General features: G+C 44.0%; 1 protein-coding gene across 2 annotated transcripts in view; it reads left to right on the forward strand.

The window, feature by feature from the left end:
• Nucleotides 1-14,325, forward strand: part of LRIG1 (leucine rich repeats and immunoglobulin like domains 1) — an 89,182-nt gene that overhangs the window by 25,401 nt on the left and 49,456 nt on the right. Inside the window, exon 2 of one of the 2 annotated variants that reach the window (XM_040407604.1) lies at nt 11,620-11,691. The exons of the other annotated variant lie outside the window; for it this stretch is intronic. Within the exon in view, the coding sequence (XP_040263538.1) occupies nt 11,620-11,691 (72 nt within the window). The remainder of the gene's footprint in view (nt 1-11,619; nt 11,692-14,325) is intronic. 2 annotated transcript variants of the gene reach the window in all.

Below are 14,325 nucleotides of genomic sequence, written 5' to 3' on the forward strand. Positions count from 1 at the left end.
CTTTTTATTATTTAATATTGTGTGAAGTAAATCTGATTCTTCACTTTCTTGAAGTTTGGAAACATTTGGCACTCGTAGAAGTTTTGGAAAGACGGTAGGTCCGCTGTCGCTTTGCACCTGGAAATCCCATTAATGTTGCCTGCGGCCATTTTCCGAGAAGACGAGGACTCGAGAGAGCTTGTCACGGAGAAGATCCGAAGTAAAGCCCCCCCCCCCCAGTTATTTCTGGTGCAGGTTCTGCAGACTGTCAGGGAATGATTTGCTGGGAGCGGGCCGGCCGGCTGTTCTTCTGATGGCCCGGCCTGTGCTCCTGAGGTCTCGCTGAGCTGTGGCTGGGTAATTATTCAGGACAGGTTTACTGTAGGGAGGTGTGAAGGCAGTTGTTATAAACTTTTTTTTTTGTCTGCCAGTTTACAGGGAGGAACACATTGAAAGGAGCATTTCCTCCTGATGTAAAGCAAAACGACCTAATGATGGGGGGGACTACCAGTAATGGCTGCCATTATGAAAAAATGATGTGGAAACAGTAGGTGACTACTAGTAATGGCTGCCACTATCAAAAATAACTTGTAAATGGTGGGTAACTACCAGTAATGGCCACTATTATGTATATTTAAAAAATCGCCTAAATATAGTGGTTGACGGCAAAAAATGTCCGCCGTTATCATACAAAAACAAAAAATCAGCTGCTTGCACACTATAGGAAAAAGCGCCGGCCTACAGTGTGCACCCGCGGTCTGGGCCACTAAAGAGGCCGGTACTGTTCAAGCACGGCCACCAGTGATGGATTGCAGGGTGGTGGTAACCATGGAAACGAGCAGTGTATAATGTGATGGAAAAATGAATCCGGCCAGCAAAGGAGGCAATATGGACAATCACAATACATTAGGAAGTGCTTTCTATTCACTTCCTCTACATGATAAATGACATTTTCTGAAGTGAGACGACCCCTTTAGTCCTAAAATCAAATCACGACCTTGGAACAGTGACGTGTACCCATTTATTTATTTATTTTTTTTTTGCGTTAACACATTGCAGTTTAAGGCCTCATGCACACAACCGTGGTGTGTTTTGCGGTCACATGTTGTTGTTCTTTTTTATTGGTGAATGGCGCACAGCTACCACCATTTATTTATTACCGGTAAAAAAAAAAATTCTTGCTCTTCTGGTAGAATAGATAATTTCAGAATGATTTGGTTCATTGGGACCTCAAGTTATGTAGGCGTTAAAACCGAATTATGTGGCTGTCACTTAGCAGAAAATGGTAGCGGGCAAACAATGGCGAGCGTCATAAATCACGCCCTCACCGCAGCGCTCGGCTCTATTGATCTTTTTCTACCGCGTGTTTACCTAATGGGAGATATGCGCCGGCTGCCATCGTTGTAGGTCAGGCGGTGAGGAAAGATGAAAGGGAAGGAAGGAAAACGCCAGGCTTGTCGATAATCTCCATTGTGCAGAGGTGCAGTGGCAAATGATTCATGAAGGGGGGCGCTGACATGAGGCAGGTTCATGCAATCACTGTTGCACAGCCCTGGATAAATATTGACAGGCGAGATCTTGGCAGGCCTCTCGTCTTATCCACCCATGAAAAGAAAAGATCTTTTCATTGGTGAATTGCTGTTGTTTGAAAGACCCTAGCAAGTTAGTGCAGGAGGAACAGTCGGGCTGTTGTGCGGTAAACTGCGTACAGCAACCTGTCATGTAGAGGGAGCAGAGGCGAGTTTGTGATGTGGCAGAACTCGTATTGCCAATATTACAAATCTGGCATTTTATAGAGGGCATTATTGGGGGTAAAATTGGAACACTGAGCCTCATTTATCAAAACTGTCTAACCAGGAGAACTGGCTTTGTTGCCCCTAGCAACCAGTCACAGCTTTAGTTTTTTCTCTTTTTTTTTCTTTAGGGAGATGAAAGCTGAACTATGATTGGTTCATCTGGACAACAAGGCTGCTTTGTACTGTAAGCTAGGCTGGGTATAATTTCTATGGGCAACAAGGCTGGTTTAAGAATTCAAATTGGGTTCTCATTGGTTGCTATGGATGGCAAGGCCAGCTTAGAAAGCAGCATTGGGTTCTGATTGGTTGCTATGGGTAACAAGGACGCTTTAAAAAGCAAAACTGGGTTCTGATTGGTTGCTATGGGTAACAAGGATGCTTTAAAAAGCAGCATGGAGTTTTGATCGGTTGGTTGCTAGGGGTAGCAAGGACAATTTACCAATCCAGCTTGGGCCCTGATTTGTTGCTATGGGCAACAAGACCCATTTAAAATGGGGTTCTCATTGGTTGCTACCGTCAACAAGCACAGTTTAAGAATTACAATTGGGTTCTCATTGGTTGCTATGGGAGACAACACCACTTTAAAAAGCAGCCTTGAGTTCTGATTGGTTGCTATGGGTAGTTAGGACAGTTTAAGTTTAGTTTAAATCAGAACTAGGCCCTGATTTGTCGCTATGGGCAACAAGACACATTTAATAATTGGGTTCTCATCTTTAACTCCTGGCAAGTTCTGATTGGTTGCTATGGGAGATAAAGCCAGGTTTTTATGCTAAACCGTCTTGATATATAAGGCCCATGTCTAGTGCAAGGCCCAAGGGGACGGGTGTGCAAAACCCCTCAGAATGCACATTACTTGTTTTGACCAAAATGATCCTTTTTAAAGGGCTATTCGCATCACATCACTTTAAGATCCTGCCTCTTGGACCCTCACAGATCCGGAGAATGAAGGGATCACAACACTGATTCAATGCTGCGGCCCCTTATTTGTTCGGTGAGGTGGTGGTCCCGAAGGACGGACTGATAATAAAGTGATTGCATATGAAGCTTCTGTAGATATTCTTCATAGACTGCCCCTAGCCTAACACAGTTTTGTGTCAGACCCTACATGGTACATACTGTTCTGCCTGGTTCGTGAATAGAATGCCAGAACTCCAGTTAGCACTGACAAGGAGAGGAGTAGGTGCAGATGAGTAGATGATGACTGTAAACCTCCACATAATAAATGACCCTCTAATTCTGAACCGGGGCTTAACACGGAGAGTTGTCCAAGGTCACACAGACTTGGCCCTGTGCACTGCATTTTTAATAGATCCTAAAATCTAAAGCGGGAACTGATAAGCCTTAGACACGTGGCTGGGTAGCAGATGAAAGGACTGCTGTGGCTCAAAAACGGGGTATTTTTGGAAGGATTTTTTTGTTACGAATGTGACAGATGACACATGGGGGGACTGGACGGTGTTCACTCACCGGTGGGCCCGACCCTGCTTTTATCACGCTTGGTTTCTTGCTAGAAACGTCATTTTTGTCCAGCTTCCCTCTACTTGTGTGTAACACAAGTTATAAAATGTTTTGTCTGCTTTCTTACCACAACAGCACCACACCGGACCACAGGTTGTGTCTGGTATTGCAATTCAGCACCATTCCCTTAAAGGGCATCTGTCAGCAGATTTGTACCTAGGACACTGGCTGACCTGTTACATGTGCACTTGGCAGCTGAAGGCATCTGTGTTGGTCCCATGTTCATATGTGCCCGCATTGCTGAGAAAAATGATGTTTTGTTATATGCAAATGAGCCTCTAGGAGCAACGGGGGCGTTACCATTACACATAGCGACTCTGCTCTCTCTGCAACTGCCACGTCCTCTCCTCTTTGAGTGACAGATCCAGAAGTGATGACTCTTACACTGCCTTGTCCTGTCAAAGTGTGTGTGGGGGGGCTAAGCCTTCGAGGTGTAACTGCAATGCCTCTGTTGCACTTAAAGGCTCATTTGTGTATATTAAAATATACTTTTTCTTAGCAATGCGGACACATATGAACATGGGACCAACACAGATGTCTTCAGCTGCCAAGTACACATGTAACAGGACAGCCAGTGTCATAGAGACAAATCTGCTGACAGGTGCCCTTTAAATGTCATGAGTTGCAATACCAGATACATCCTATGGTCATGTGTGGCGCTGTTTTTATTTATTTTGTAAAGAAAGCAGCAATTTTTTTTAATTCTAAAAATCTTGTGTGTCCCCGTGTCAGTGACTTGCTTGCTCAGGGATAACACTTGGCAACCAATGGTCAATTTTTCTTGGAACAAGTTAGAGAAAATATGGAAATAAGGTCTTAGGTCTGTTGTGATGAGACTGCGTCCCTGTGAGAACACCGGTTGAACGGGGTATAAACAGAGATGCTTCTTTAGTATAAGTTGTCAGTGGGTGAAAGTGGGTTTCTTGACCACCTGTGTCTGTAGAGAGCCATGGACTTAAAGGGAACCTGTCACCGGGATTTTGTGTATAGAGCTGAGGACATGGGTTGCTAGATGGCCGCTAGCACATCCGCAATATCCAGTCCCTATAGCTCTGTGTGCTTTTATTGTGTAAAAAAAACGATTTGATACATATGCAAATTAACATAAGAGTCATATCTTACTTGTGTGACCAGAGAAGAGTCATATTTCAAGCTCTGACTCATCTCAGGTTAATTTGCATATGTATCAAATAGTTGTTTTTTTTTACACAATAAAAGCACACAGAGCTATGGGGACTGGGTATTGCGGATGTGCTAGCGGCCATCTAGGAACCTATGTCCTCAGCTCTATACACAAAATCCCGGTGACAGGTTCCCTTTAAAGAGGCTATCCCATGATGTACGTAATGAAAATCTGACATCCTATAGTACATGACGACCTCTAAGGCCTCTTTCACACTACCGTTTTTTTTTTCGTTTTGCCGGCTTTTTTTTTTACGTTCCGTATACGGAACCACTCATTTCAATGGTTCCGCAAAAAAAACTGAATGTACTCCGTATGCATTCCGTTTCCGTATTTCCGTTCCGTTGAAAGATTCGACATGTTCTATTATTGCCCGCAAATCGCGTTCCGTGGCTCCATTCAAGTCAATGGGTCTGCAAAAAAAAAACGGAACACATACAGAAATGCATCCGTGTGTCTTCCGTATCCGTTCCGTTTTTGCGGAACCATCTATTGAAAATGTTATGCCCAGACCAATTTTTTCTATGTAATTACTGTATAGGCCATACAGAAAAACGAAACGGAAACGGAACAATGTATCCATGAAAAACTGACCGCAAAACGCTGAAATAGCCATATGGTAGTGTGAAAGAGGCCTAACAAAGCTAGAACCAGCCCTGTACCTCGCATGGATCCAGAGATCTCCCCATTGCTCTGCTAGATAGATGTCAGCTCAAGGGGAGTGGCTTATCTGCTGCAGCTCGGGGGGCGTGTCTCTTTGCTGCAGCTCTCTCCCTATTACAACTCAGGAGGCAGTTAAAGGATGAAACTGAGCACGTGCGACCATCTCAGTGAGCCGGACAAAGAAATAATAATTCAAAAAGAAAACCAACCAGCAGGTGGCGCTATACAGATACATTTTACTGAAGAACTCACTGGCTATACAAAATTTTTAATCGCATGCAATTACAAAAGCATTCGGATCCAGGTGCTGGTTTGAAAACTGTAGAATATCTTTTGTGGGACAACCCCTTTAACCCGTCCACAGAGAGAAGGCATGATCAAACTATCCTTGAAGGGGCGTGGGCAGGTTTCATAACCAAGACAGATACGTGTTCTTTACAGACGTCTTCTTGCTAAATTGGAGGGCTACCCATCCTCAGCACTTTTAACCTCCATATACATAATTCAGGAGAACCCCTTAAAAAAAAAAAATTTAAACCGCAATACCAACCACTTCACTGCACAGAATCCTCTCTGTATTTGATTATGAATGGCTGTGGCCGGCGCTGAAATATTAGCACGGCAGATTATGGTAGACCACTGAGAACAAACTTTCACTGTGCTCCAATCATACCTGATAAATCACCAGACGGCATTGGAAGCCTTGAATGTTTGCTTAAATTCTAAGACCTCTGGCGACGCGGACGCCCAGACAGATGCTTTTAAGATGGTAGTCGACTTCAGCAACAGCGACGCATACGATGCAAATGTTATGCCGGCGGCTCTTGAAGTATATATCCTAAGACATGATAGAGCTCGTAAAAGCGGAAAATAATGTACTTTTTTTTTTTTTTCTGTTTTTATTACTCAAGAAATCCGTAAACGTTTTTGTAACGCAGCGCTTCCGTTGTAAATATTAAGCGTGATGTTATTTCCCCTGGCACGTAATGTCCCATACATTATACTTTCATGCCCTCTAATTTCAAAGGTGGTGCGGATTTATCTGCAGCATGCCCTAAAATCTGTAAAAAATGAAAATTTTTTTTTTTTTTTTTTTTTTTAAGGACCCATCGAAATTAATGGGACTTTTTTATTAAAGGGAAACAACCAATCGGAGCTCGGCTTTCATTTCTTAACCTGCGGCCAGGTTTGGTGTCCGACCGTTTTAATAAACGAGGCCCCGAGTGACCCCTTGTGGAGTACGTGTCACCAGCTACAGAACTGTCGCCGCTCCTAACTTGTGCTGCTATTTTAAGGGACAGTTAAACGTGTCACCATTTTGACTCCCATGTGTTTTTGGTTTAGCATCTCGGTTGTATTGGATCATGTGTTTTTGACAAAACCAGACTTGGCGAGGAAATCAAAAATTAATTTTCGCATTTTTGTAATTTTAGTTATTTTTGTGTATCTCGGGGGAAAAAAACGCCTTTTAGGGAGAAATGTGCTATGGAAAACTTGACTCCTTTTTACGTGAACATTAGCCCTGTATTTATGGGTGCAGGAAATAAATGGAAAGAATCTTTCTTTTAGCGAAAATTGACCCAATTTCTGAGCGATTGTAAGGATAATTAAGCCAGGGGGGTGGTGCATGACACACAACACCTTCGATAGGAGTCAGGCCCCGCCCACTTCCCTGCATAACACACTATCAATTTTTCCTGCAGTGTTCATCCATCAGAGAGTACTAGATGTGCCCCTAAGTTCTTAAAGGGGTTTCCCAGTTCTGACTATATGCTCCCTTCCGACCAATGACTGGTTTCAGTGGTGACGTGCTGCATGTGCATGGTCACGTGCTCCGCTCCGACCAATGACTGGTTTCAGTGGTGACGTGCTGCATGTGCATGGTCACGTGCGCCGCTCCGACCAATGACTGGCTTCAGCATTCATGTGCTGCATGTGGTCACATCATGGCTGAAGCCAGTTATTGGCTGAAGCAGTGCACGTGACTGCCGGAAGGAAACGGTGCGGGGACCGGAAGATAGAGGCAGCGCGCAGAGGACTGGATCGACGTGGAGCAGGTAAGCATGAATCTCCTGTTTCAGGGGGACATGCTTAAAAATGTTAATTACCAGAAAATCTATTTAAGGGCTTTTTCACACGAGCGGATGTCGTGCGTGTAATCCGCCGCGTGAAAGAGAGCCAAGCCCCGTTCCGGACAGCAGAGACACAGAGCAGTAACATGATTGATAATGTTCCGTGCCTCTGTGATCTTTTTACTACAAAATCACAGTGACAACTTTATCTCACTGTGATTTTGTAGTAAAAAGGATCGTGTGAAAGAGCCCTAAAGGGGCTATGCCACCATTAAATGTTTTCATATAATTCAACATGAAAAACTACTGACTTTTCTCATTTACTTGGTTGCAAAAATGCTCCAGGTGTGAGAATTTGTTTTCATCATCATAATGGCACCACCTGGTCTTTAATCTGTATAACAATGTACACATCCACATACTAAGGTGGACGCACATGCTCAGATCCATCCCTCAACTGCCACCAGCTATATCACCTGTTAGAAGCTGTGACAGTTTCAAGGAGAGAGCTGCATCAGAAAAGACACACCCCCTGTGCTGTGATAGGGAGAGAGCTGCATCAGAAAAGACACACCCCCTGTGCTGTGATAGGGAGAGAGCTGCATCAGAAAAGACACACCCCCTGTGCTGTGATAGGGAGAGAGCTGCATCAGAAAAGACACACCCCCCTGTGCTGTGACAGGGAGAGAGCTGCATCAGAAAAGACACACCCCCCTGTGCTGTGACAGGGAGAGAGCTGCATCAGAAAAGACACACCCCCCTGTGCTGTGACAGGGAGAGAGCTGCATCAGAAAAGACACACCCCCCTGTGCTGTGACAGGGAGAGAGCTGCATCAGAAAAGACACACCCCCCTGTGCTGTGACAGGGAGAGAGCTGCATCAGAAAAGACACACCCCCCTGTGCTGTGACAGGGAGAGAGCTGCATCAGAAAAGACACACCCCCCTGTGCTGTGACAGGGAGAGAGCTGCATCAGAAAAGACACACCCCCTGTGCTGTGATAGGGAGAGAGCTGCAGCAGAAAGAACACGCCCCTTGAGAGAGCGCCCTGAGCTACCAGCTTGAAATAAATCTAAGGCCTATTGCACACGACCGTATGGCTTTTCCAGTGTTTTGCGGTCCGTTTTCACGGATCCGTTCCGTTTTTTTGTTTCCGTTGTGTTTCTGTTCCGTTTTTTTCATTCCGTTTTTCCGTAGGGCATATACAGTATACAGTAATTACATAGATAAAATTGGGCTGGGCATAACATTTTCAATAGATGGTTCAGCAAAAAACTGAACAGAAGCGGAAGACATACAGATGCATTTCCGTATGTGTTCCGTTTTTTTGCGGACCCATTGAGACTCGAATGGAGCCACGGAACGTGATTTGCGGGCAATAATAGGACATGTTCTATGTTAGAACGGAAAAACTGAAATACGGAAACGGAATGCATACGGAGTACATTTCGTAAAAAACAGCCAGTAAACGGGAAAAAAAAAACGGTTGTGTGCAGGAGGCCTAAGAAGGGGGAGATCTCTGGATCCATGTGCGGTACGGGGCTGGTTTTAGCTTTGTTGGAAATGGATTATCATGCACTATATGATGTCAGATTTATTTTTTGGGGGGGGGGGGGGGGGGGGGTTAAAAATCCTTTTTTTTTTTTGTATAGCCGTTAGCCGTGTCATGGTTTTGGGGTATATCACTGTACAGTGAGGCAGATTTTCTGGTTTTCTAGGGGTATATTCCATCATCCTTCACGGTTTCATGTTTTCAGCGGCAGAGTTCAAGCACTACACCATTACCTCCGTGCGTCAGACTGCATTATCCGTGATTTAATATGTCATATGGATATTTTATTTGTCCATTAAGACTTCCTCACTACAATTCAAATCAGTAGTGACACGTTCAAGCTAACCTCATTATGTGGTTAACCGGTAATGTAATCTCCGACGAGCAAATCTCATTTTTGTCCTACATGTTATCAAATGAGGCTCGGAATGCACTGTCCGTCTATGCTTCATGTAACTTTTATTCAGATAGATGTTTCGCAATCGATGCTGAATGGCCGCTAAGGCTTTTCTTTTATGAAGGGATTCGTGTAACAAAGGAACGGTGACGGCGTGCGCGGTCCTGGATCGGTGTATCGGGAAAGCCTTCGCTCTAGATCGTTACAAAACAGGTTTCGGTGTACGTGGATTATAATACAATAATGGCATCAAACATGGGAGGCCGTTATTGCATTGGACATGTATTGTATTCTACCAGGAGTCCGCTCACTTATTGAATTCACTACATTAGCTACAGGGGTCACATATTTTATAGAAAGTGGCCGTCAGTATGCATATACTGAATACCGTGATGTCAGCCCCATCCCTAAATTTAAAGTGTCTTTACCATCTCAATGGGTTTTCCGTAACGTACTGAGAACAGGTCTAAAATCTTGTTTGTGTTTCCACCACTAGGGGGCTGATCTGTATGCAGCTATTTGGGATGAGCGAGTCGACTTCGGATGGAACATCTGAAGTCGATTCGCATAAAACTTCGTTAGAATACTGTACGGAGCGAGCGCTCCGTACAGTATTCTAATGTATTGGCTCAGATGAGCCGAAGATATAACTGCGCGAAGTCTCGCGAGACTTCAGGTAATAACTTAAGAAATTAATGTCTACTGTAAAAATCCTTTTACCGAACTTGGGTTCGGTTCCAAGGTACCACTTGGGACGAAGTCGATTTGCTCATCCCTAGTGGCTATATAGGCTGCTGAATCGGCGTCTTTACCTGTTGTTGTTGTTGTTGTTGTTGTTGTGGCCACTGCAGGAGAAATAAGGTACTGTTTTTATTCTTGTTGTCAAGAATAAAAAGTCTGCCTAGTAATGCCTTGAAAGGTCCAGGAGATTCGTAAGTAGCAGATTTACAGAAGAGAAACTTTTGAAGGGTGTTCCTATTAGGAAAACTCTAGACCATATGTCCTACTGCAGGAGTCGGCAACCTTCGGCACTCCGGCTGTTGTGATACTACAATTCCCAGCATGCTCCATTCATTCTTATGGGAGTTCTGAGAAGAGCAGAGCAAGTATGCATGCTGGGAGTTGTAGTTTCACGACAGCTGGAGTGCCTGAGGTTACCTACCCCTGTCCTACTGGGTCACATGGACGTCATAGAGAGAGGTTTCTTGATTGGGGGCCCCCTAGCAGAGTGGCTTCTGCTGTGGAGAACTAGAGGAGTGAAACTATATACTACCAAGGATCGGGGCCATGCAGTACCTTATTTCTCCTGCAGTGGCCACTGCAGGCGAAATGTGCAGCTAGCATGTGATCGCCAAGGTTCTCAGCTGGCAGACCCATGGTGATCAGCTAATCACTAGAAGGTCTTAATTTGCCGAAAGGGGTTCTCCATGTAGGACAATCCATTTCATCTCAGCCATTATAAAGACCGATGACTTTCCAAGGAGACTTGTGTCTTCCAAGGTTTTACTTGTTACTAGATTTCTGGAGATGGGACGTTGATCTGGGGAGTTATTCTGATTTGGAGTCTGGAAGGAATTATTTTCCCCTCATGCACACAAACGTATTTTTCTTCCATTTGCGTTCCTTTTTTTACTGGTCCGTATGTGGAACCATTATCAATGGGGCTGGCAAATTTTTTTTTACAAAACTGAAATGACTCTGTGTGCATTCCGTGTCCGCATACCCGTTCCGAAAAAAAAAAAAAAACAGAACATGTCCTATTCTTGTCCGTTTTGTAGACAAGGACTGGTATTGTTACAATGGATCCGCAAAAATACGGATGCAACACGGACGTCACACAGATGTCGTTTGTTTTTTTGCAGACCGCAAATTACATGCGGTCGTGTGCAGGAGCCCTTTAAATGAGGAATATTAGCTTCCACCTCGCAATTTTTTTTTTTGCCTTCCGTTGGATCATCTGGATGGCCGGATTAGTTTCTTATTTTTTTTCCAGCCTTATAAACTACGTTACTATTCATCCTCTAACTTGTCTTACGGGACAAACCTTTCATTAATTGCCCTCATTTTTCTAATGGCGTGGAAGTCGGACAAATGAGCCTGTCGGTGGCTAAATGCTCCGAGATTGATTTGTTTGACTCTCCCAACCAAAGAAAATAAATGAAAACAAAACACGGGCTAATCCGGTTGAATCTGCTGATTTAATTACCGGAGAACGCAGCGTCCAGAGCATTTCATGTATCCTCATAGTGCCTTCTGTAATTGGCTTGTTTGCCGAAACTGAAAGAGGGGAAAAAAATAAAATAAAGCCTAGCCATTTCCTAAGTGCTCTTGTATAACAGCGGATCGTTTTCTCCATGCGATCCAGAATGATTGTCAGGAAGGTTTCTGCTGACCTCAGTGACTGCCATGTGCTGATTCGATTGCCTTTTCTCTCCTTTTTTTTTTTTGTAATTCTGACAGAAACCTGAGCCACAACAAGCTGAAGGAGATCGATCCGGCCGCCTTTGTGGAGCTGCAGGGTCTACGGGAAGTGTGAGTATTTTTCTCTAGCTTTTGCTGCACTTTTAGAGGAGATCTCTGGTTCATCAGCTGGAGGCTTGAAACTAAACACCCGGTCCCTGGGCGCCAGCTTCCCCTGCTTCGGTTACATCGGCAGATTAGGCTTTTTTACGCCTCGGTATTTCTGTGCACCGCTCTCTTCATTACGCTTATTTTTACTGTATCAATTAGAGAAGGAGAGTTGTTTCTGTAATTGCCTTGGGGCGATCCTTGAGGTGTCTTCTTCTAGACTTATAATGGTACTACTTGTACATGCGTTTTGACCAGGGTGGGTTCACACATGTCCGACAATCTAGAGAGAGTTTTGGAACACTGGATGCTTTGCACCCTACGACCTCTCCGACGCTCCTTAAAGGGGTTGTCTCTCTTCAGCAAATGGCATTTATCATGTAGAGAAAGTTTAATTCAAGGCACTTACTAATGTATTGTCTACACTGCGTGCAGAATTATTAGGCAAATGAGTATTTTTACCACATCATCCTCTTTATGCATGTTGTCTTACTCCAAGCTGTATAGGCTCGAAAGCCTACTACCAATTAAGCATATTAGGTGATGTGCATCTCTGTAATGAGAAGGGGTGTGGTCTAATGACATCAACACCCTATATTAGGTGTGCATAATTATTAGGCAACTTCCTTTCCTTTGGCAAAATGGGTCAAAAGAAGGACTTGACAGGCTCAGAAAAGTCAAAAATAGTGAGATATCTTGCAGAGGGATGCAGCACTCTTAAAATTGCAAAGCTTCTGAAGCGTGATCATCGAACAATCAAGCGTTTCATTCAAAATAGTCAACAGGGTCGCAAGAAGCGTGTGGAAAAACCAAGGCGCAAAATAACTGCCCATGAACTGAGAAAAGTCAAGCGTGCAGCTGCCAAGATGCCACTTGCCACCAGTTTGGCCATATTTCAGAGCTGCAACATCACTGGAGTGCCCAAAAGCACAAGGTGTGCAATACTCAGAGACATGGCCAAGGTAAGAAAGGCTGAAAGACGACCACCACTGAACAAGACACACAAGCTGAAACGTCAAGACTGGGCCAAGAAATATCTCAAGACTGATTTTTCTAAGGTTTTATGGACTGATGAAATGAGAGTGAGTCTTGATGGGCCAGATGGATGGGCCCGTGGCTGGATTGGTAAAGGCCAGAGAGCTTCAGTCCGACTCAGACGCCAGCAAGGTGGAGGTGGAGTACTGGTTTGGGCTGGTATCATCAAAGATGAGCTTGTGGGGCCTTTTCGGGTTGAGGATGGAGTCAAGCTCAACTCCCAGTCCTACTGCCAGTTTCTGGAAGACACCTTCTTCAAAAAGTGGTACAGGAAGAAGTCTGCATCCTTCAAGAAAAACATGATTTTCATGCAGGACAATGCTCCATCACACGCGTCCAAGTACTCCACAGCGTGGCTGGCAAGAAAGGGTATAAAAGAAGAAAATCTAATGACATGGCCTCCTTGTTCACCTGATCTGAACCCCATTGAGAACCTGTGGTCCATCATCAAATGTGAGATTTACAAGGAGGGAAAACAGTACACCTCTCTGAACAGTGTCTGGGAGGCTGTGGTTGCTGCTGCACGCAATGTTGATGGTGAACAGATCAAAACACTGACAGAATCCATGGATGGCAGGCTTTTGAGTGTCCTTGCAAAGAAAGGTGGCTATATTGGTCACTGATTTGTTTTTGTTTTGTTTTTGAATGTCAGAAATGTATATTTGTGAATGTTGAGATGTTATATTGGTTTCACTGGTAAAAATAAATAATTGAAATGGGTATATATTTGTTTTTTGTTAAGTTGCCTAATAATTATGCACAGTAATAGTCACCTGCACACACAGATATCCCCCTAAAATAGCTAAAACTAAAAACAAACTAAAAACTACTTCCAAAAATATTCAGCTTTGATATTAATGAGTTTTTTGGGTTCATTGAGAACATGGTTGTTGTTCAATAATAAAATTAATCCTCAAAAATACAACTTTCCTAATAATTCTGCACTCCCTGTATATTGCTTCCTTTTGCTGGCTTGATTGATTAATTTTTTTCATCGCATTACACACTGCTCATATCCAGGGGTTACGACCACCCTGTAATCCAGCAGCGGTGGTCGCGCTTGCAAGGTATAGGAAAAGCACGACCACCGCTGCTGGATTGCAGGGTGGTCGCAAACCTCTGGAAACAAGAAGTGTATAATGTGATGGGGGGAAAAAATGAATCCAGCCAGCAAAGGAGGCAATGTGGACAATCACAATATATTAGTAAGTGCCTTGTATAAACTTCCTCTACATTTGCTGTGGTGAGACCACCCCTTTAAAGCAGAAATGGGGCACAGCATTACATCTGTCAAATGCTTCAGTTATCGTTTTTGATCCAGCACAGCTACGCCAGGGGACACGGCAAACATGAGTGATCGCACCAATAGTAGCCAGGTGGCCAACGATCCTAAGGCATGTTTACACATTTGACGAGGATTTAGGCACAGATTCTATTCCTATATCTCCATAAAATCCTCCCATTCCACGTCGTATACACACGAATGCAAACTTTTATACCCCATTCACAAGCTCCAGAAAAAAATCTTCATGCTTTTTTGTCCATGCTGTGAAAATAAAATCC

This window comes from Bufo bufo, chromosome 9 (genome assembly GCF_905171765.1).
Source record: "Bufo bufo chromosome 9, aBufBuf1.1, whole genome shotgun sequence".
NCBI classification, from domain to species: Eukaryota; Metazoa; Chordata; class Amphibia; order Anura; family Bufonidae; genus Bufo; species Bufo bufo.